This window comes from Tachysurus vachellii, chromosome 3 (genome assembly GCF_030014155.1).
Source record: "Tachysurus vachellii isolate PV-2020 chromosome 3, HZAU_Pvac_v1, whole genome shotgun sequence".
Classification (NCBI taxonomy): Eukaryota; Metazoa; Chordata; class Actinopteri; order Siluriformes; family Bagridae; genus Tachysurus; species Tachysurus vachellii.
In genome coordinates this window covers 21,484,912-21,509,674 of record NC_083462.1, presented here as the reverse complement: position 1 = coordinate 21,509,674, position 24,763 = coordinate 21,484,912, and the positions used below count along the sequence as shown (strand labels likewise).

Genomic DNA, 24,763 nt, shown 5'->3' with positions numbered 1-24,763 from the left:
GTATCTTTTTGCATGCATTTGTAGGAGATTGAATAAAGACAAAGCTGTAGTTTTGTGGGCATCATGTTGATGGCTGTTCATTTCTTCCTGTATGGTAGAAAAGTGTCTCAAGTAAAGTGTTTCAATTAAAACCCATAAGCTTAGTAGAGAATGAAATATTGTTCATATTGGCCAATACTTAAGGTGTCAGTATGAGAAATTCTCTAATTATTGTGTCTTACAGATCATAATGGGAAACACAGACAGTCAGCATAGCGGCTTCATTATTCCTGGCAAGTCACGACCATGCTCGCTAAAGTTGCACTCGTCCAAAGAGGAAGATCTTTCCCCCCATAGCTGGTGGAGAACCACAGGAGGAGCATCATCCTCTAAGACTCATGCTTCCACCAGAAACTGCCTGAACCAGCACAAAGGTAGCCAGCCATACGTCTCCTACCACTATGACTACATTGATTCACAGGATCCCAGCTTTCCAGAGAGCAACTCCTGGGACCATGGGTCACTTCTAGCAAGTGGGAATTGTCGATACACACACACTTCTGTAAGATGCTCAAACTCAGAAGTTCCTCAAAAAAAGAGCAGTCCCAAGGTGCTCTTAAGTGGGGATGGAAGCTTGAGGGTGGAGTTCACAAAAGGCAGGAGAGGTGTGGACAATGAGCTCTGTGCTGCACCCATGGACTCGACTTTGAGGGACAGCAAAGGTTCTTCTATAAGTTCTGAGGAATCATGGTATGACTCTCCATGGGGTGCTGCCACAGAGCTCTGTGACAACGTTTTCACTGGTAACCAGCCTTCAGATGACAGCAGTGGTTATACTACACTTTCCTCCACTCGTACAGAGGATATGAGCTGCCCTCCTTCTGCTATGGAATGCCATGCAGATGAGATCTTGTGTCAGGAGACAGGAAATAGAACCACTGGATATGCCACCTGTTCTCCTGAATGCACAGAGGAAGACAGTGGTATTGGAGATTCAGTTTTACTCCACATAGAGCAGAAGGACATTGCATTGAGCTCTATTGGTAACGTTTACGTTAACCCAAACTTGACTGGACCTTTTCCAACAAACGGCATCCTTTCTAAAGTCCAGGCCCAGAATTCTCCTGTCCTCAATTCCACTACTAAGGAAGTGTGCCAAGAAAACCACTCTTTTACCTCCCTTACACTGCCTTGCAGAAAATCAGGTGGTGGTGATGTTAATTCTAGAAAGGACTCACTCAAAAGCCGGATCCGCCGCATTAGCGACTGGACAGGAAGCCTGAGCAGGAAGAAACGGAGACTGCAGGTACGAGTAAAAGGCACTGAAGGGCTGATATGGGCAAAGGAAAAACACCAGTGCTGCTTGTGCCTTGTGCTTTTTATCTGCTCAATAATAACAGTTTGTGCAAACATGGCATAAGATGAATGAAGGTTTCACATCTGTATGTAATTTTGGCACAAGCTCAGACTACCTTGGGTTGGGAAGAAAGAGCTTTGAGATTAGATTTGTAATTTCTATCTGATGGGAGATGTCATGAGTGAGTGGATATCTCCAGACAAGAGTGACCACTGTAGTCATATTTTTCATGACACATTTACCACTATTGAAATTGACTCCATTTAAACAATATCAAAATGTTTAAAACTCAACATTGCTCCATTCCAGTGTAGTGCTGACCTTGTTCCAAAACTGTTTATTAATATTTCCAGTTCTCTTTATCACTTAACTATGTAATCCAGTGTTTTTCATCATCCTCTTCTCAGGAGCCTTCAGAAACCTTCACCAGTAGTGATGGCCTGATGGGTGGTTCCAGTGTTCAGTTGATGGCTGGTGACCCATGCTGGAACCTCTTGAACAGCCAGACACGCTCAGCCTGCTCTCTTACAGAGCCATATACTCAGCAGAACCAGAACGTCTATGAGAATTTCATGCAGGAGCTGGAAATGGGTGATGCTTTCCAGGAGTGGGAAGAGGTCGAGGGTGAGCAGGTTGAGAGCAGCAGTGGATCTCTGAGCTCTCTGGAACAGATGGAGCTGCTGTTTGAGAAGGAACAGGGGGTGGTGCGGAGGGCAGGGCGACTTGCCTTCAAACCACTTCTCAGCCTGCATAAAGAGCGCAAGCTGGAGCTGGTGGCACGCCGCAGGTGGAGGCAATATTGGGTCACGCTAAAAGGTGAGCCTGACTCACCATTCAATCAGCTCTGACAAGAACGTAACTGTTAAATGTTTAAGCCACCTCCAGTTTGGTGAAACAAAATCAGGAGTCAGTCATGATGATCCTGCAGCTATTCATGGCCTGGATTCTCAGAGGTCAAAGTTGTCCATGTACTCAAGGTGGAAGGGACGGCATTTTAGCCTTTACTCTCCCTAGATGTTAGTTGTCATATTTTAGGGAGAGCCAGTTAGTTGGTTTAATTTGCAAACTGGATAACAATTGTGAAAACCTATGATTATAGTCAGTAGACCACCATAATTTCCGGTAACGCTTTGTTCTGTCCTCCAACAGGCTGCATGCTCCTACTGAGTGAGGCAGATGGGAAGAACTGCTTGGAGCAGGAAATGTCCCCACGCTACGTCCTGCTTGCAGAGGACAGCATTGTGCAGGCCGTGCCTGAACATCCAAAGAAGGAAAATGTTTTCTGTTTGAGCAATGCTTACGGAGATGTCTACCTTTTTCAGGTTTAAATTTACATTTACAATATTTGGCAGATGCACATATCCCAAAGTAACACATATACCACTTCAGTTATACAGATTTATTAAATGGATTTAATTTATTTGATACATCTACGTATTTTACCGTAGGACACTTGTGAAGTATCCTAATGTCTTATAATAGATCACATTGTGTGCTAACTTTTAGCAGTGTTGAGTTCAGAAACCACATTATGCCCAGGAATGCATTTTATGTGTAGCTGTTCTAGCTCGTAATGACCATGTTGGTCTACATAATAAGTTCCCTCATTGCCAGTTTCATAACTATATCTTGGTAAACTGCATGGTAATGAAAAATTGGCAGCACATGTCTGAACTGGAAGGTTATGTATATTCGTGTAATTATTTTTTTTTTTTCATTTGGCAGTATATCTTTTGTTTTTTTCCATGTGAGGAAAAGAAAGCTCTATTGTGTTAACCACTCCAGCTTTCTGTTTAAAGACACCCAAAGCTAGTCCATAAAATTTCCTTCAACATTAGATAATTAATTGCTTGATGTAGATGTTCTACAATTGAAAGATTGTTTCACAATAGAAGATAAAGCTAACCTTCATCAAGAAATCCAAATCCAGCATGAAGATATTAGATATTCCCCCAAGTCTATGTGTCCAACATCCTTCCCTTAATGAATCAGTGTTACATGGCCTGTATTTGTTAGTTGAATCCTCAAAGGTTTCTTCAGGGTAAAACTACTTTAAAATTCAATTAAGGATTCCAACAGAGAAAGATGTTAAAATAATATTGGCGCACAGGGTTGGAGTCGGAGTCAAAGGGGTGCTAGAGCTGGACACTGTTCCTTTATTCTGAAAGCAATCTGACTATAATGGTTTATATGCAGAGCCCACGTGGCCATCCATAACCGCTCGACTCTGTTTCTCCTCCTTCAGGCTTCAAATCAGACAGATGTTGAGAACTGGGTAACAGCCATCCACTCAGCAAGCGCCTCACACTTGGCCAAACGTCAGGGCAAAGAAGACACTTTGCGGCTGCTGAGGAACCAGAGCAGAACCTTACTGCAGAAGATCGACATGGACAGCAAAATGAAGAAAATGGCTGAGCTGCAGCTTTCTGTCATTACTGACCAGAAAAACAGGAAGGCTGTAGAGGGACAGGTTAGGATCTTGGAAGATTTTTTTTAGCTCCTGCCACTTTGCCGTAGATTTGGTAGGTGAACAGTATACTCAGGAGTAAGTCAGGAACTTGGAATGGCTAAAATAATGTAAAAGTGTTATGATGCCCAGCTAAGCGTCTTCTGAAGATATTATGCACTTAATGTAAGCGTTTAATCATATGGTGTACGGGTATTGTTTTAATATTCACTTGGCATTGGAACTACTGCTAAAAGTTTATTAAAGGTTGATATGTGACAGAATAAAGATCTAAGTGGCTAAAGCTGTGCTGCAGTCCTGATTTTTCGAGACTCATAAATGCAATTCATCTTTGCTAAATTAATGACTGCTCACTAAGACAGGTTTCAATGTTTTTTCCTTCAAGTGGTTATCAAGAGCCACATTTAACCCAGATATTTTTGCAGATCCAGCAGTGGGAGCAAAACCTGGAGAGGTTCAACATGGAGCTTTTCCGCATGCGCTGCTATTTAGCCAGTTTGCAGGGCTCTGAGCAGCCCAATCCCAAGAACCTGTTAGCCGTGGCTTCACGTCAGTCAAAGATAGCACTCGGACGTCTGGGGATTTTCTCCGTCTCATCTTTCCATGCTTTGGTGAGTAGCTTTAGCCTAAATGGGACAATACGTACTATATACAAAGCTGATGTTTTCATATGGACTCGGACTATGGTGTTTTTGTGTGTAAAAAGATGTCCACCCGTGATGAGGCCAGTTTGAAGAGGCGTTCACGCTCTCAGTCTCGAGCCGCACGGAGCAAACGAGGAATCTTCTCCTCTCAGAAAGGCCTGGACAGCCCGAGTAGACGCAACTGTGAAAAGAGACAGTCACTGTCCCAGGTAAAGCAGAATCACTCATCCTTTTATAAACACATCCACATCTACAGAAAAGCAGCCATATATATATATATATATATCTTTAAGAGCATCCTGATGTTTCGCTGCTGCATCACTGCTTGGGTTTAGCCCCTGATTCTGACTATGGAAACATTTGGCATTTGCCTTTTTTTTCCTCATCACCTGTATAAACTGATCTGATGGACTGACTGCTTGGCCCATGCCTCAGTGGCACGATTCTGAAGCCCCTTTGTTTTAATCCTGGTTCGTAAATCTGTTCTAAAATGCTGGTTCTTGGAATGCACATTAACACTGTTTAGAAGGCGTGACCTACAGACTTCTCTCCCTACTCGTTTTTCTCTCACTGTTTAGCTTCCAGAATTTCATCTGGTCAATTACTAAGGCATTGCTAATGTGTGTGTTGGGGCATTGCGGATTTTGGAATGTAGTAGGGTTTTGGGAAAATCTACTGCTTCATTAACCAGTGGGACCATTGTTGGGGATTTTATCTAAATGTTTTTAATTTTTCTTTTTGTTATCTTATTGTTTTTTTTGTTTTTTTTTATTTAACTTCTGTTTGATATGATAAATTAAAGCAGATTTGGTCTTTTAATGTAAAGTGGACAGGGCTAATCTTGGTGAAATCTTGTAAGTATTACCTTCATCAATTATGTATGAAAATTGATTTATGTTCAAAAGAGTAAGAAAGGCCTCTTCAGGGTGGGAAAAAGCTATTCATTTTTCAGCCAGTTTTATGCAGCATCTACTCAGTGATTATGAAAGCAGATGGTTCAATGCATATACCAAAATCCAAAAGGCAGCTTTAGAGAAGCCACAATGTTTGTGTGTCATTTAATTTACAGCTGTTTTGTCAACTTGCTGAACAGTTGTTGCTATCCTGAGCTGTGAGGAAAAGCTATTATGTACACCCCATGGGCAAAACAAACTGCTGTTCCTGCTCTCATCAACACTCACATGGATGTCAAATGGCAGGCAAACCTCTGCTGTTTACTTTAGCTCAACACAAATCAGTGGCTCTAAATCCACATACACAGTTCTCACTGCCTGAGTCACATGTGATCAGAGGAGACTGCTCAGGTCTTCCAGCCGGCTAATGACCCAAAGCAGCGTAATCTCGGCCAAACGACCCCTAATAATGCACCCCTCTGGCGCGGAGTTACCATAAACCATGTGCTTAATTGCTGCAAGCTGGAAAGCAACAGAGAAACAAAAGGTTTGTGTAAAACCGCACTGTCCGCTTAAATATCAGACAGCTGGAAAACGCTCCTGTCGTCTGAAGTCTACATCGCTTAGCTTCAGTAACAGACAGGGGAACGGGGGATGGGGAGTTAGGCTGATTATTTCCAGAAGGAGCTGAGGTGAGTCAGTGTCACTGACCTTCCAGCAGTGCAAAGATTTAAATGAAATGCTGCATTACTCTGAAAGGCTAATGCCATTTTACACAATTACTAATCAATACACACCTCTCCTCTGCCATCTATCACATATCTAATCAATCTGTCCATCTGTCTGTCCAATAATTCTTTTTCCAGTTGTTCATCCATTGTTCACCCAAATTCATCCATCCGTCCGTCCATCAATCCATCCATCCGTCCATCCGTCCATCCATCCATCCATCCATCCATCCACTTTTCCATTCATTCATCTATTCATCTATTAGTCCATCCAACCCAAACTCAAAATTGGGCTTAAATCAGCCCAATAAATCTCCCTATTTAATCTAACAATTCATCCAACCACTCATCCATCCATCTGTCCATATATCCACACTGTCTCTTCATTTATTCATCCATTTATCCATAAATCTCTAAGTAAATCACGCTAATTTAACAATCCATTAATTCCATCCAATTGTACATCTTCTTCTATGTTCTCTCTCCTTCAACAGCTTCTTTCCATTCATCCATCCCTTCATCCATCCATCTATCCAGCCAGCCTCTTTATATATTCACCCTTTTTATTGATTAGCCCTTCAAAAACACCCCATCCATCCATCCATCCATCTATCCACCTATCTATCCATCTATCCATCTATCTATCTATCTATCTATCTATCTATCTATCTATCTATCTATCTATCTATCTATCTTTTCTTTCCTTATTATATAAATACAGGACTTCTGGAGCTCTGTGTTCCACTCTTCAGTCTTTCCAGAAGTAGGTTTCAGTTTCTGTATCAGTTGTTGATGCTGCTATGATTTTGGCTGTGGTAGATCAGTGTGTGGTTAGAACATGTCCCTGTCTAAAGTGTTGTGGAAGATAATGGTCGAGTCAGAGCCGTCCCGGCGGGCGTCTGGGTCGAGGGGAGACTGTGGCTCTCACTTGTAGGCTGACAGAGGCTGGCACATTAGTCTGCCTTCTCTAAGCTGTAATTACAGCATCGCTCTTTGATTATTTCACTGCAAACCTCAGAGGTCGATTCTGTTCCGATCCAGGATCTAAATAGTATCAAAAGCAGCTGGCTCAGCTCTATAGTTTTTAATTAAATGCAACTCTAGATGCTATGTTGCTTTTTTGAGCCTCAATGTTACCTTGGATATATTTTGATGTGTGTGTGTTTGTGTTTTTATATTGTAGGTATTTGAAGGACATTCCAGTGGAACTCTTGGTTATACACCAACACAGAGCAGTGCAGAGGTACTTCATGCACCATAGTGATGCTGTGTTTTCACTTTTATTCGTTGTCTAAGTCTACAGCTGCCCTCTGTAAACTCTCTAGCAGATGGAGCTGAATTTTCTCAATCTTGCATTCATTTTTTATGCATTCTTTTAAAGACGGCCCATGCTGTGCCAGGCCCAGGTGCCAGCCTACACCATCTGACATGCAAATGCTCCTTCATGATGTGTTAGGGGAGGTTCCCACCCCCTTTAATCCCCTGAAATTGGAAAGAGGAGTGGGTGGGGAACAGTGGGGGTGGACTTTTTTGCCCTTTCTGAGCTTACACAGCTTACACAGCTGTCCCAAAAGCCTGCTGATCTGTTGACACTTTGCAAACAGGCTGCAGGCTGTGTGTGTAGACCTCTATAGAGGCGGAGTTAGCTTTCATTTCATCACAATCCTATTGTCAGTGAATATAATGAAGCTCACACACAGGGATTCTCATGATACCAGCTCATGTTATGTCTACATAGCAATTTTAACATACTCATTTGGGATATAATCCAAGCTGCTCTGAGCAACAATTGGCTTTTAATTGAGAATTCTCCTACAGATGAATGCTTTGAAATTTTCAAAATGCCACAATGAGACACCGCAACATGAAGCACAGCTACTGTTGCTACCCAGAAGATGATTATTTTCCTATAACAGCGCATTCTGATGTCTTTTATTTCTCCCTCTTATACCACAGTTATTTCTCAATGATTACAATTCTTTTTATTAAAGGACAACAGCTTGTAGGTTTTTCATTTTCTTCCATTGACAGTTGCATGTAATGTGTTGTGGAGCATCTGCAAAACAAATGCATTTCTCTTATCACTTATGTTAACAGTTAAATACAGATCTTACCTCACCAGCCCCTCAAGTTATTAGGGCAAATATAAAGCAGCTTTTAAACAATAATCTTAAAAAAACATAAAAAGTAAAACTTCTTTAGCTTTAAATTTAAACTAGATTTATATTTGATAGATACAAAGCTGATACAAGAAACTCTCCATAAATGCTAAATAAGCATATTTTAACAGAAAAGCTGACTATATCATTAATTACATTTAAAAAAATTATTGTTATTAATTAATAATTAATTAGTTTATTATTAATTTGTTCCTAATTTGTTACCTAGAATTTTATCAGTTGCGTTTACACTAGATAGGTTAACAACATTTCTAAAATGTTAAAATAAAAGAATAAATACATTGTAAAGACCTTTATACTCTTCAATTATATTTTGCTGCCAGATTTTCATAGATATTTTCATTTCTTTGTAGAAATTCGATTGAACACATAGCTGTGTATTTAGAAAAAAATGAATAAAGATTGAGACCTGTTGTTGACAAGTTAAGTGTGCTGTTATACTGTGGAATCAGAGCATTGAAGATATGATAGTATATTTATGTAGTATAAATGTAATATATATATATATATATATATATATATATATATATATATATATATATATATATATATATATATATATATATATATACATACATAGTTTTTCATCTCAATATATAAACAGATGCAAATTATGTATGAGTGTATGAATTGTCTGTCTGGTTGTGTGCCAGCACCATAAGGTGCTTTTAATATATTGTTTCTTTATATCTGGCTAAATATTAAAATGCTATATAAAATTGTAAAAATTGTTGGTTTTTTTCTCCATGTCTCATTTTGTGTGTTTAGCAGCAAATGGACACTTTTCCTAAACTGCAACCCACAGCGCCATCTGAAGGTAGAATGTGGGACTGCGGTGTTGAGAGCCTACTGTGTGTGTTCATGCCTGACAGGCAGGTCCTCAGTGTTCCTGTCAGACAGGATTTCATCATAGCTGATGTACTCGCCTCAGCCTGTAAGGTACTCCATCCTCTTATTAACTTTTAGAAAGGTTTAAAACTGTTGAATGAATCTACCGTGTTTCTAATCTGCGCTGATCTGAACCAGGCTACAAAGAATAAAATTAGCTCAAAGCTGTCTGGGCCTCAGTTTTAATTACACCAAGCTTTCAGTAATTAATTATGTGTCCTGATTAATAACTTTGCTCTTATCTTGGCTGGTCGGTTAACTAGCAGGCCAAGGGATGTCTCTTCAGATTTTATAGCAATGTGACTTAAACATATATTTTATCCTTGTCGCAGTAATTAACAATATAATTCATTCACACATGCCTAAAGACTCACAACACATTACACACATGCCTAAAGACTCACAACACATTACACACATGCCTAAAGACTCACAACACATTACACACATGCCTAAAGACTCACAACACATTACACACATGCCTAAAGACTCACAACACATTACACACATGCCTAAAGACTCACAACACATTACACACATACCTAAAGACTCACAACAACACAATACACACATACCTAAAGACTCACAACACCACAATACACACATGTCTAAAGACTCACAACACCACAATACACACATGCCTAAAGACTCACAACACCACAATACACACATGCCTAAAGACTCACAACACCACAATACACACATACCTAAAGACTCACAACACCACAATACACACATACCTAAAGACTCACAACACATTACACACATACCTAAAGACTCACAACACCACAATACACACATACCTAAAGACTCAAAACACCACAATACACACATACCTAAAGACTCACACACCACAATACACACATACCTAAAGACTCACACACCACAATACACACATGTCTAAAGACTCACAACACCACAATACACACATGCCTAAAGACTCACAACACCACAATACACACATACCTAAAGACTCACAACACCACAATACACACATACCTAAAGACTCACAACACCACAATACACACATACCTAAAGACTCACAACACCACAATACACACATACCTAAAGACTCACACACCACAATACACACATGTCTAAAGACTCACAACACCACAATACACACATGCCTAAAGACTCACAACACCACAATACACACATACCTAAAGACTCACAACACCACAATACACACATGCCTAAAGACTCACAACACATTACACACATACCTAAAGACTCACAACACCACAATACACACATGCCTAAAGACTCACAACACATTACACACATACCTAAAGACTCACAACACCACAATACACACATGCCTAAAGACTCACAACACCACAATACACACATGCCTAAAGACTCACAACACCACAATACACACATACCTAAAGACTCACAACACCACAATACACACATACCTAAAGACTCACAACACCACAATACACACATACCTAAAGACTCACAACACCACAATACACACATGCCTAAAGACTCACAACACCACAATACACACATGCCTAAAGACTCACAACACCACAATACACACATGCCTAAAGACTCACAACACCACAATACACACATACCTAAAGACTCACAACACATTACACACATACCTAAAGACTCACAACACATTACACACATACCTAAAGACTCACAACACCACAATACACACATACCTAAAGACTCACAACACATTACACACATACCTAAAGACTCACAACACCACAATACACACATACCTAAAGACTCACAACACCACAATACACACATGCCTAAAGACTCACAACACATTACACACATACCTAAAGACTCACAACACATTACACACATACCTAAAGACTCACAACACCACAATACACACATACCTAAAGACTCACAACACATTACACACATACCTAAAGACTCACACCACCACAATACACACATACCTAAAGACTCACAACACATTACACACATACCTAAAGACTCACAACACCACAATACACACATACCTAAAGACTCACACACCACAATACACACATGCCTAAAGACTCACAACACCACAATACACACATACCTAAAGACTCACAACACCACAATACACACATACCTAAAGACTCACACACCACAATACACACATGTCTAAAGACTCACAACACCACAATACACACATGCCTAAAGACTCAAAACACCACAATACACACATACCTAAAGACTCACAACACCACAATACACACATACCTAAAGACTCACACACCACAATACACACATGTCTAAAGACTCACAACACCACAATACACACATGCCTAAAGACTCACAACACCACAATACACACATACCTAAAGACTCACAACACCACAATACACACATGCCTAAAGACTCACAACACCACAATACACACATGCCTAAAGACTCACAACACCACAATACACACATACCTAAAGACTCACAACACCACAATACACACATGCCTAAAGACTCACAACACCACAATACACACATACCTAAAGACTCACAACACCACAATACACACATGCCTAAAGACTCACAACACCACAATACACACATACCTAAAGACTCACAACACCACAATACACACATGCCTAAAGACTCACAACACCACAATACACACATGCCTAAAGACTCACAACACATTACACACATACCTAAAGACTCACAACACATTACACACATACCTAAAGACTCACAACACCACAATACACACATACCTAAAGACTCACAACACCACAATACACACATGCCTAAAGACTCACAACACCACAATACACACATGCCTAAAGACTCACAACACCACAATACACACATGCCTAAAGACTCACAACACAATACGCACATACCTAAAGACTCACAACACCACAATACACACATACCTAAAGACTCACAACACCACAATACACACATGTCTAAAGACTCACAACACCACAATACACACATGCCTAAAGACTCACAACACCACAATACACACATGCCTAAAGACTCACAACACCACAATACACACATGCCTAAAGACTCACAACACCACAATACACACATACCTAAAGACTCACAACACCACAATACACACATACCTAAAGACTCACAACACAATACACACATACCTAAAGACTCACAACAACACAATACACACATACCTAAAGACTCACAACAACACAATACACACATACCTAAAGACTCACAACAACACAATACACACATACCTAAAGACTCACAACAACACAATACACACATACTTAAAGACTCACGACACCACAATACACACATACCTAAAGACTCATAACACAATACACACATACCTAAAGACTCATAACACAATACACACATACCTAAAGACTCACAACAAAATACACACATACCTAAAGACTCATAACACAATACACACATACCTAAAGACTCACAACAAAATACACACATACCTAAAGACTCATAACACCACTACACACATACTTAAAGACTCACAACACATAGTTGCTGTGCGGTGTTGTGTGTTGAGGTGTACTGAGGTGTGGTGTGTCGAGGTGTGAGGTGAAGTGTGATGAGGTTTTCTGACATATGAAGATAGAGAGGAAAGGGTGTGTATACAAAAAATAATACAATAATTCTGTGTATGTGTGTGTGCGCATGTGTTTAGTTGAAGCAGCTGGATCCGACGCAGTATTATTTGCGTGTCAAGAGACGTTCAGGTCCAGATGTTGAGTTCAGCACTCCAGGAAACTCAGACTTACTGAGAGACCTGGTGAGTTTGCTTCACGACACGTTCAGACCCATGATTATTTCTTTAATACTCACCTAGAACATCTTTCCAGATCTGTTTTCTTTATGTGCTGCTACGTTCAGACGCAGATGATCAGTCAGTCCCTTCACGCCTGTCTATGTTGTGTGACTTGACATTTACTCCTGTTGTGAACATGTAATACTGTATGAGATAACAGTCACGTGTGTTTTACGTGTCCCATGTAATTTTATTCTCTGCTTCCTTTGCCACACAGGTTTATGACGAACTTGATGTTCAGCCTCTCAACGTCTTCACTTTGACACTTTCACGTCCAGATACCGTCAGCGATTTTGGTGAGCGGTTTGTGTTTGATTCGTTCTTCAGTAGTGTGTTTTTTCTCATTTTAGCATATTATGATGTGGACGATAGAAGATCTTAGATACTGTTGTGAGAATTGCTAAAAAATATCTTATCACAAAATGTGAGTGGTAAATAAGTTGTTGACTTGCGCGTGTGTGTGTAGGATTTGCAGTGACAGGCCATGTAGATGGTTTGAGGAGGAGTCACATCTACGTGAGTGAGGTGAACCTGGAAGGCCCGGCGTTTAGTGAGGGTAACTCATCATCATAAAATTCAGACAAAATCTTTACAATGGGGATTGTGATAAAATAATAAAATTTATTTTGGTCAAAATCTCACCATGGTTTATGTAAAGAAAACAAAATGTAAATTCAAGCCATAGAAAAAAATCCAAACTAATATATTTTTAAAGCAATTAAGGAGACATTTTCACCAAAATGCAATTTTTTGCTTAATAGATTTTAATTTGACTGCAGTTTATTATGTAGCTAACAAGTAATGGGAGTTTATAGCTAGCGGTTTAGCATAATCATTTAGCATGTACTGTACAGAAGACAGATCAAGACACTTGGCTAATATGCAGTTGGATTTGAATGGTGTAATGTATTCTGTGTTCACGTTGATTTATAGTCAGTTGGATCTGATCCATCTCTTTATTATGTCTGTGTGTGTGTGTGTGTGTTGTGTAGGGCTGAAAGCAGGTGATGAGATCTTGGCTGTGAACAGTGCGAGCGTATCCACTCTGGACTTGGGCCTCATACACACCTTGTTCAGCGAGCAGACGCTGCGTCTCCTCCTCCGGCGTGAGGAAAGCGTGTCAGAGGATCAGGGCAGTTTGTGGCCGGCGTGTAACCCCAGTGACCCATACGAACCTGTCCCACCCTCCAGCGCATCCTTCTGCCCCTTTCTACCTTCACACAGCACACAGACGCAGTTCAGCTCATCAGGTACAACCTCACAAGCATCATCTAGTTTATGTGCTCTGTCATTTGAAAAAATCATGCTCATTTGCTGAGGTTTTAAGTCGCTCCAGAAGAAATTTTAAGGCCACATTTGAAATTTTTAATCTTATGAATTATGTAACTTGAACCCATGATATGTTGTAATATGTTGTGTCAGTTATTTGGTAGGGACCATGTCACAAAACCAGTGACTCCAGTATGTCTTTATACCTCTTTCACTACTGGAGTAAAGTGTAAAATTATCAGTCATCTGTATGCTTAGGTTCCTGCAGCCACAGTGCACACATTCAGGTCTTGTTGTCTCACTCAGTTTTAAAATACAGTAGTTGCTACCATTGAACATAACACAGCCTTACTTTAATAAACCACCCACCTCATCACCTCAGTAACGCTGTACATTTGGAATAGCTTTGGGAAAAGAGAAAGACATTTTAAATGAAGTGCTTCTGCAAACAAAACAATTAGAGAAATCAGATCAATGTGAGTTAACACCAATCAAGTGCACTTACTCTCCAGCTGGCTGTACTGTAGGCTCCCTCCCTAGGGCATTTTTAGAGTAACAAAGTCTTTAACTGCTCCGTCTGTCTCATCTGAAGTTTATCTGTCTCACTCACCTTTGCATGTTTTCCCTGTTTTTTCTCACAGATGGCTCTCAGTTCCTGGAAGTTCCTGGTGATGCAGCGCTGCCTCTGTCAGGGGACGTCTGCAATAAGGCCGAGCGGTGCGGAAAGGTAAGATAGAGGAGTGGAAGGTGTGGGAGGAGAGCCGAGGCCTGAAAGCGTGCCTGGTGAAGTCAGGGTTATTTTTAGTCGTAAAAGCTGGGTGAAGCGTGCCAAGAGAAATTCCAGTCTCCTTACTGCAATTTGATTCGTCTCAGTTTACATAAAGCTTATAAAGCTTAATATTTATTCAGCTTTTAAAAGAATGTTCTGGAGAAAATCCAAATGTGCACAGTTTTGCCTTTTCTTCACTGGTTTTTAATAGTTGCTTCTTTAGGTTATGTTTGGTCTGGAAATGATCCAGTTCTTCTGTGATGACACAAATACTTTCCAGTATGCTTTATGACACACTGAGGCTTAGTGTTATCTGTAAACAAGAACTAAACTTTACTGTACAGTTGTAATGAAGAGTCAGTAGAATCTATAATACAGATAAACACAGAGTGTTTAATAAACACAAAGTCTGGCAAACAAGTCAGAATCGAGAGGAAAAAAACAGGATAGCAATCAGCGTAGCAACCAAAACAGACAAGGGCAAATATAAAAATACAGAAAAACCGGTCATACACAAAGGCAAAACACACTAGAGAAATAACGGCTTCTGTATTATTCACCCTTTATTATACTCTCAAGGCTCTGCCCTATTGAATAATAAGAGAATTCCAGTATAGCTGAACTTAAATCTGTACATATGGATGCCGCCTTTTTTGGGTTACAAAATGAGATCTTTAAAAAGCATGTATAATTTATGCATGTTCTTATTAAAAGGATTTGATAAACTTTCAGTACCTGGCATGATGCTTATACAGCAACAGAAACACAGCACAACTACTACTAATAATATTAATAATAATAATAATAATACTTGTACTTGTAAATGCTGTACATCGTACAAAATAAAAAAAATATATATAAAAAGAAATAAGTGTAGGAGTGAACTGGATTTGTCAAGAGCAACAGGGAGGACTAGGACTTAACACAAGAGTAGCACAATAGTATACAATAAACTCAAAAAATATCTCTGGATAAAAAAAGTATAACTCTGGAATATATACATATACAGTACATAAATGAATGACACCTAATGTGTGTGTACGTGTGTTGATGCGTGGGTGTGCGGGTGGGTGTGTACGTGTGTGTATGCACTTGTGTACGTGTGTGTACGTGTGTGTCTGCAAGGTGCATGTGTATGTGTGTGAGTATGTGTGTGTGTCCTTGTGTGAATATGTGTGTATGTGAGCATTTGAGCATTAGCTTTGCTTTAGTTTTTAAGTGCCAGCATGTGAGCATGACCTTTTCTCTAAGGGAACTTCTGGATTTATAAAATGCTTTTGAGAAATGACTGGTCACTTTCCTGTTTCTGTTTTATATATATATAATGGCTGTAATTATCTTGTCAGCAATGAAAAGAAAAGATGTGCTGTAGGATGATTCACTGAAGGCTGAACATGTACACACACACACACACACACACACACACACACACACACTTTAACTCTTCCACGCAGTTTTCATTACACCATGTTCACAATAAAGCTGCTTTATGCTAAGAGGTTTATACATTTTTTAAAAATATTTTGTATGCATTGCACATTTTGTCTTTTCTGGGTCTGTTTTATTTTTCCTGTAGTGTAGAAAACAGCTTTAAATCACTGCACAGTGGCCTCCTCGGGGGATTTATTAATTTGTCAGCACTTTATTACTCTGTGGCAGGACAGATTATGATGATAAATGGCTGGAATTCTCAATATGGCATTGAAGGTGGTGTGTGTGTGTGTGTGTGTGTGAGATAAAGCTCCAGTAGCACATTTAAATTCTGTGGATTCTTATTTATCTGCCAAACTGCATTTATAAAACAAGCTGTGTCAAAAAGGGCATTAAATGACTTTTTAATAAAAAAAAAAATTAGAAAAAATAGTTAGAGCCTTATTATTATTATTATTATTATTATTATTATTATTATTATTATTATTATTATTATTATTATTATACTATTTCTCAGCACCAATGAACAGCTTTGTTGCTTAATTATCGATATTGGACTACTGGTCAGAAGGTCATGGGTTCGAATCCCAGTTCCACTAAGCTGCCACTGCTGGGCCCCTGAGCAAGGCCCTTAACCCTCAAATTCTCAGTTGTATAAATTGAAATAAAAATGTAAGTCACTATGGATAAGGGTGTCTACTAAATGGCAGAAATGCAAATGTAATTAAAACCATCAGGATTTACACCTCTGTACACTCATAGTCTGATTTTCTTCTCTTTCATTTACAGAAAGTGGAGCGAGTGTGCCCGCTGTACCAGACCTACCCCGAGGTTGAAAACCTCACCGCAGAGGGCTACAGGAACCCGTACTCCCCTGAGAGTGGCACTGCAAGGGGTAGCCCACGTCATATGACCATCACAGAGAGACTCCAGAAGGTCATTCAGGAGCTCGTGGACACGGAAAAGTCTTACGTCAAGGTACGGCTTCTGACTCAGCTTCTTATAGACCTGTTAATGATCATGTTAAAATGTCCAGTAGTAGAAAGACAGCGCAGTTGGGCATGTGGTTCATTTAGCCTTGAAGAATTATAGATTAAATTTTTATAAGATTAGAAAGCAATCTTATAGATTAGATATACATTCTAAAATTTTATACCTTTTTTATTTATTTTTGTACTATAGAGCTTAAACCTGGACATTAACTGTACTCTGGACTAACAAACAGACCAATACATGTTCCACCCCAAACTGGTCTCACAAAAGTGGAAAGCAAACCATTGTAGAGAATGTCTTTGCGTGAGATATTGTAGCTCAGTGGATGAGATACGGTGGCTCAGTGGGTGAGATATGGTAGCTTAGTGTTTAAGGTGTTGGATTACAGACGTTTTTGAGTTCAAACCTCTTGTCCACTAAGCTGCTACTGAGCAAGAACATTAACCCTCACTCACTCACTCATTCATTTTCTACCACTTATCCGAACTTCTCGGGTCACGGGGAGCCTGTGCCTATCTCAGGTGTCATCGGGCATCAAGGCAGGATACACCCTGGACCCATCGCAGGGCACACACACATTAACCCTCAATTAATTGAAAAAAAAAAATGAGATAAAATGTACGTTACTCTGGATAAGGGTGTCTGCCAAATGCCATAGATGGGTTGCATTTGGAATATTGACCTCATCCCAGACCTCACTAATGTTCTTGTGGCTGAATGATCACAGATCTCCATAGCTACTTTCCAAAATCTATTCAAAAACCTTCCCAGAAGAGTGGAACTAATTATAACAGCAACGGGAGACTAACTCTAGGACAGAATGTTTTTAAAGGAATGTTCTTGAGAAAATCCTTTTCTTCACTGTTTTTTAATAGTTAGTAAAAATAGTTAGTTTAATAATTAGCCTTTAAGTACTAATTGGTTGTGGGGGTCAGAAACATTTCAGCATCCATGTATGAATGTAAGGAATAAAACAAAGTGTTGTGCTGTCACGAGTGTGATGCAGTCCAGTGTGAAACTGAGCTACTGTTACCAGTGTGAAGTTTTTTATATTGTCGTACATCATGCCGTAAAATATTCTATTGCTCTTATACCACAGCAATTCTCAAATGATCATTTTTTGTATTTATTAAAAAAAGATATTTATAATTAAAAATTTGTAAGTCGTTACTATAGTATTAATAGTAATAGAATAAGCACATTACTCTAAACTACGACTGTCAGAGCTGCTGTTATAGAAAATTAATTAATTGACACATTCTGAACAATCAGATTTAAAAACGAGACAAATTTTTTTGTCATAATTAACTGTTTTGCCTATTGGGATGATGTCATTAAATCATTCAGCTTTGTTGCACTGTGTGTTAATCAGGATCTTGGCTGTCTGTTTGAGATCTACCTGAAGCCTTTAGAGCGAGAGACTTTCCTCAGCCTGGGAGAGGTGAGTGCCAGCCACCCTGCAGAGCTCCTCTTCACACAGTAACACACCAGCTGATTGTTTTTGAGCGTCTGTGGCAAACCATCACATGTCGATTATGTGGTGTTTTCCACACTGTTGGTAGCTTTTTAAATTGGTATGAGAGACTGCTGAGAGAAACCCATAGGCGCTAGATCAACCACAAGCTTGACCAGGACTGAAGATTAGTGAGTGAGTGATTGAGTGAGTGAATGAATGAATGAATGAATGAATGAATGAATGAAGTCAATCAATCAATTAATGGAAGATTGAATGTCTCACCATTTTCTTTTGACTTCTTTGCACCAGACAAGCAACAGTTTTTTAGATCACTTGATAGATAACAATGCAAACAGCTTGAGGTTTGTTTTTCTTTCTCGACTCATCTATTAGATGGAGTCTCTGTTCGGCAGCCTGCCAGAGATGCTGGACTTCCAGAGGGTGTTTCTGCAGACGCTAGAAGAGAAAACCAGCTCGTCTCCAGACTTCATGACGCTCCAGACAGCAGAGCAGCTCAAGGTAACCGAGTGCACAAACCAGGCACACAAGCCCGTACCTTTATGTTACAATTTAGTTTCTTTTTCATTGTCTTTACTTTTTTCTACTATTTGGCAAACTCAGAAACTGCTTTCCTCACTGGGTGGATCCTTTCTGTACTACGCAGACCACTTTAAGCTCTACAGTGGCTTCTGCGCAAACCATATCAAAGTCCAGAAAGTTCTCGAACGAGGTATGTATCACCTCAGAACACCCTCTTTGTCGCATGGTTTCGATTACACCTGCACGAGTAGAAAAATAAGAGACAAAAATATCCTATTGTTAAGCTTTATCGATTTTCTTGTTGTTTGTCTGCAGCAAAGACAGACAAGGCGTTTAAAGAGTTTCTCGAGGAGAGGAATCCCACCAAACAGCATTCATCTACACTGGAATCCTACCTCATCAAGCCTGTGCAGAGGGTCCTCAAATATCCACTGCTGCTGAGAGAGCTTGTGTCGCTCACAGACCCTGAGAGCGAGGAACACTGCCATCTCACAGGTACTGTACCACATGCACTATCTACTCACAGAGCAAGAAATGGACATAAATGTTGGTCTTTATGGTTATTTATTTCTCGATAAAACCACATGAGATGCCTAAATGTCTTAATTCTTGCAGATGCGTTGAGGGCCATGGAGAAGGTGGCCAGCCACATCAACGAAATGCAGAAGATTTATGAAGATTACGGCACTGTGTTTGATCAGCTGGTGGCAGAACAGTGCAGAACCAAGAAGGAGGTTTGTATAATTGAAATGGCAATTTGGAAACAAAATTTCATAAACTCATAAACTATGTTTAGGACACATGCATAGCTAAAGAAATATCTGAAATTTCTGTAATATGTTTGGCTCAGGTAACAGAGATCTCCATGGGAGAGTTTATCGTCCATGGCTCTGCGCTCTGGCTGAACCCCATGACCTCACTGGGACGTATGAGAAAAGAGCCGGAACTCACAATTTTTAGTGAGTATGACTGACATGAATATATGGACTGGAAATATGTTTAAATATCCTCTTTATACTGTACATCGTTTTTATTTTCACCGTTGTGGTACAGTCAATCGATGAGTGTGCTGATTCCTGCTGTTTAATAGCAGCAGATAAGTACAGATCATGAAACCGTTACAGTAATAACACAGCCAATTTTCTTCACCACAGTTTTCAAAAGAGCGGTTATTTTGGTGTATCGAGAGAGCATCAAGCTGAAGAAAAGGATGGTGAGTCTGGTTTTTATAGGTTTTATAATGTTTATGCTGTAAATAATTTTTACAGCTAGCGGATGCTTTTGGGAATATGTTGTACTGGATTTGTTTCTGTACTGTATAAATTCTAATGATTCTGCTACTGTGACTAACTAATCAGACCACAGTTTATGGCCCAAACACCACTGCAATCAAGTGGTCCACAATTTCTTCATAATGCCATTATATAAAATCAGATTACTCTTTAGACCACATATCCTGCCACTGCTTCTACTGCATTGAACTGTCCTGGTGGTAATTTAAAGATCAGACCACAGTTTCTGTGTCTGACTAATCAGACCCCATTTTATGACCCAAGAGAATTCAGGATAAAGGGCTTAGAGCTTGGGGCATCCTCAGCAACATGGCATGCTACACTTTGTCCTATTAATTTAAGAGTTAACTTAAAGGGTCCCCAGCTGCTGCCTTGGCAGCCCATACTTCCCATGTTTATGCATCTCAGTGGTTTATTCCTTACGTAGCTAATTGGACTGCAGTTCCTGCTCAAATCACAGTTGTAACGAATCACAGCCTATTTAGAAGAAGAAGCTTTTATTTGTCCCATAGATATTATAGCAGAGTGAAATTCTTTGCTTTAGATCCATGATACAGTGACCCTGGAGCAGTGATGCTTAAGGGCCTTGCTCAAGGGCCTAATTGTGATAGATTGGCAGTGCTGAGGCTTGAACCCCAATCGTCCAATCAACAACCCATAGCCTCATGCCCACTGAGCCATTGGGTCCAATGCACTATGACCCAGCAGATCTGAACACAGCTCCATTCAACCCCACATACCCCACCCACCCCAAAGTGTGTCATTATATCCAATCAGATTGCAGTTACCACCCAAAATGCTACTGTGACCAATCAGACCAAAGTAAAACATCACTATACCCAATTAGATCCCAGTTCCTGCCTGTAACTTATACTTGACAATTTTGCAAGATATTTAATATAGTTAGATAGTTAATTTGCAAGATTTAATAGTTGTACTACATATCGCTTCATACTTTAAATTCAAATGCAGTGCTAATGCTTCTTATTTGCTCATATAGACATCAGCCCGCTCTGGAGATCTGGATCCTTTCAAATTCCGCTGGCTCATACCAGCTGCATCTCTACATCTGAGACCTGGAAACTCAGCAGGTGTGTTTTGCATGGTGCAACATACAATACAAAACCAAAGGGCAATTATTAGAACAATGTTTAAGACTTTTATTCTGTCTAGTAGGATCTGAGAACCCCTGTGTTTGGGAATTAGTTCACACTAAGTCTGAGGTGGAAGGAAGACCAGAGACGGTTTTTCAGCTCTGCAGCAGGTAAGATGGTGATTTATATGTAGGAGGAAAAGTGATACAGTAAATTATTTTAGCAAATCAAAGAATTTAGACATGATTCCTCCAGAGAAACCTGGACTGATTTTTCCTGCATTATATTTTTCCCTAAATCAGGATCATTTGGGGTGGAGATTGTGATACTGCTACAGCAGGATTGTATTATACCTACTGTATAGTAGTAGTTCAGTATATCAAGTAGGTTGATACAACAAGCAATGCAAACATCTCCACCATGATTTTTTTTGCTAGAAGAAAGTGACAAAAAGGCTTGAAGTTCTTCTAAATGCATCTTAAATCTACAATAATGTTCATATCATATTCATTCAGCTAGCTGATGAGCATTAACGTTTTGCTGAAATGGCATTACCATCACATAGTACAACAAGAAACTTTGTACAATCATTGTACAAATGTCTAGAAACCTTATATAAATTCTCAGAAGACAACATAAAACTAATGTACTCATTTTTACCAGTGTTTCATTCCTGTGGTTTAATGAAAATCGGCTTATGGGACATTTTCAATCAATATATACAAATGATTTATGGTCGCAAGTTTGGATCAGCTTACACCGAATGTTATTGGTTGATAACACTAACAATTCGAACTTTAGATGCTTTTGAACATGTACCTCAATGGCATCACAAAGAGCAGAAAAGGGTTTGATATCATCATTTACTTTAATGATAAAAACATTTGTGTGAGGTTTTAATTTGGGGTTTTAATTTCTATGTATACATTGTATGACAAAGACATTCTAAAGTGAACATGGACACAACAAAGCAGGCAAAAATTCCATTTTTTGGCCTCTGGGAAAAAGAGTTAGTTAATTGATAACGAGTGCCATAGATGAAGAATGAAAAGGCAAAATTTTATTCAGCTCCACCTGTTGTTTTTGTGTTATATACAGTAATCTAGAGAGCAATACGGACGTAGTGAAGGCCATCCGCTGTGTGCTGAGAGAAAATGCCAAAAGAAACACTCCAACTGAAAGAGGCTTCAGAGACAATCTGACTTTCCCTAGAAGGAGCCACCAAGCCACAGCGAGAAGTAGATCCTGGACTAAGACTCGTCAAACAGAAGAAGGCCGTCTGCTTGGTGGAGAGACATATTCAGAGCCTGGCATTCCCAAAAACCCATGTCCGTCTCTGGGCTCAGGAACCAGGCTGGGATCCCTCACCAGCTCACTGGAAGCCCAGCTTCAGAGACTAAGCTTTATGGAAGAAGTGCCACAGGAATCCAGGGGTAGAAACTCTAGTCACATGGCTATGATTGAGAACACTTCCAACATGGATGTCAGCTTCCTGCTGGTTAGGGACGACAATGTCCAGAGTCTGAACTCTGCCGTTAATGCAGGCATTTTCTATGACACAGTAATTGGGGTCCAGAAGGCTGCCATTCCAACGCTCTAGAAGATTTTGTGTCTTGGATGGGTCTAAAGGTCTAAGTGTACTAAAGCTGTTTTACTTCATCACTTATATGAAAAAGATGCAGCCCCATAAAACAGAACTTGCACATATAATGTATAAAGACTAGCAGCATATGTTCTTTTTGACAAAAAGCAGAGAAAAATACAGAAGTGGTGTAGTGTTATAGGAGAAAATAATCAATGACAGTATGGTGCCTTTAAATATGGGATCCTGAAGTCCCACAGCAATTTGACAACATTTGAAACTTATTTATTAAGAATTAAAAGTCATATATTTGGATTATTTTTTGAAATGCACTTCAGTGAATTTATTTAGGTACCTGATTCTGAAGCTAACAAATCAGCTTACCTAAGCATAAAATTTAATTCAGTTTACCCAATTTAAAATCATTGTGTATATTATATTGGATAAGCTTTAAATTAATGATAACATTTAAAACAAGGTCTTCTCAGCAGTGGACTCACAACTTTGGCCGACTGTACGATGCCTGAGCTTCTGAACACTGCAGTCACACGTTGCCTTCTCTCATTAACGCTCATTCTGGACTGATACCCGGACCACCTGTCTGTCTCTCTGTTTGTGGATATTGTTGTTCTATATTTGTACCTCTTTTTGACAAAAGCTTTTCTCAGTTCAGAACAAGAACAGCTTGACTTGATCTTTTTTTAAACTTGAACAAGAAAAAAAAATTCTAAAATATTTTCGTAAATTAAAACGATTGCAGTACACGTTTTTGTGGTTCATATGAACTGACTGTATTTAAAGTACCTCTGAATATGTCTTTTGTAGTCTTGTAATTTATTTGTAAATTATGGTATATCCACTACCTGAGCAGCTCTTTTTGTAAAATATTGATATTAAGCGTATGTTGTAATATTTAATAAACTTTCTCTTATACTCTTCTGCTTTGACTTGAAATTTGTGTTAATCTTCTTGTACTTTTATTAGACACACAAATAACAAGCAGCTCACAAAGGCTAACCACATTCTGACCCACATGACTTACAATACTGTCTTTTCGAGTTCCAAATGCATTTGTTGGTTCTATTCAATTGCTGCTACATGTTTACATGTTTCCTATGTCATTGTTTTGATTGCAACTTCTATTGAAACGGATCCTCCAAAATGAATGTATAAATGAAATGAATAAAGCACAGTGAAAAATATATTTAAGCTTAAACTTATGGCAGCCCTGAATATATTTATATCAGCAGGTAAGAAATATGTTGACGCAATAATAATAGCAAATAATATCACTGAAATAATAGCACTAATTTGCAGATTATGGTTGAGAAGCTGGGATAAATTCTCCTATACAAAACATAAAGCTCTGACATTATCTTAAGTCACATTTCCAGCAGTCATAAACTTCAAATCCCAACAGACACCACCA

General features: G+C 39.3%; 1 protein-coding gene across 3 annotated transcripts in view; it reads left to right on the top strand.

Moving 5' to 3' along the window:
- Positions 1-24,251, top strand: part of LOC132843140 (rho guanine nucleotide exchange factor TIAM2) — a 46,364-nt gene extending 22,113 nt beyond the window's left edge. For 2 of the 3 annotated variants that reach the window (XM_060866263.1, XM_060866265.1), the window contains 24 exons: positions 224-1,285; positions 1,744-2,152; positions 2,486-2,658; positions 3,582-3,806; positions 4,229-4,414; positions 4,510-4,656; positions 7,252-7,311; positions 9,017-9,187; positions 12,768-12,872; positions 13,126-13,204; positions 13,375-13,464; positions 13,901-14,158; positions 14,819-14,904; positions 17,167-17,355; positions 18,743-18,811; positions 19,220-19,345; positions 19,448-19,556; positions 19,682-19,861; positions 19,982-20,100; positions 20,217-20,325; positions 20,521-20,579; positions 21,659-21,749; positions 21,835-21,922; positions 22,851-24,251. In XM_060866263.1, coding sequence (XP_060722246.1) covers positions 224-1,285; positions 1,744-2,152; positions 2,486-2,658; positions 3,582-3,806; positions 4,229-4,414; positions 4,510-4,656; positions 7,252-7,311; positions 9,017-9,187; positions 12,768-12,872; positions 13,126-13,204; positions 13,375-13,464; positions 13,901-14,158; positions 14,819-14,904; positions 17,167-17,355; positions 18,743-18,811; positions 19,220-19,345; positions 19,448-19,556; positions 19,682-19,861; positions 19,982-20,100; positions 20,217-20,325; positions 20,521-20,579; positions 21,659-21,749; positions 21,835-21,922; positions 22,851-23,352 — 4,692 coding nt within the window. In that variant the 3' untranslated portion in view covers positions 23,353-24,251. The remainder of the gene's footprint in view (positions 1-223; positions 1,286-1,743; positions 2,153-2,485; positions 2,659-3,581; positions 3,807-4,228; positions 4,415-4,509; positions 4,657-7,251; positions 7,312-9,016; positions 9,188-12,767; positions 12,873-13,125; positions 13,205-13,374; positions 13,465-13,900; positions 14,159-14,818; positions 14,905-17,166; positions 17,356-18,742; positions 18,812-19,219; positions 19,346-19,447; positions 19,557-19,681; positions 19,862-19,981; positions 20,101-20,216; positions 20,326-20,520; positions 20,580-21,658; positions 21,750-21,834; positions 21,923-22,850) is intronic. The other variant, XM_060866264.1, reaches the window with a different exon arrangement.
- The last annotated feature ends 512 nt before the right edge of the window (positions 24,252-24,763 follow it).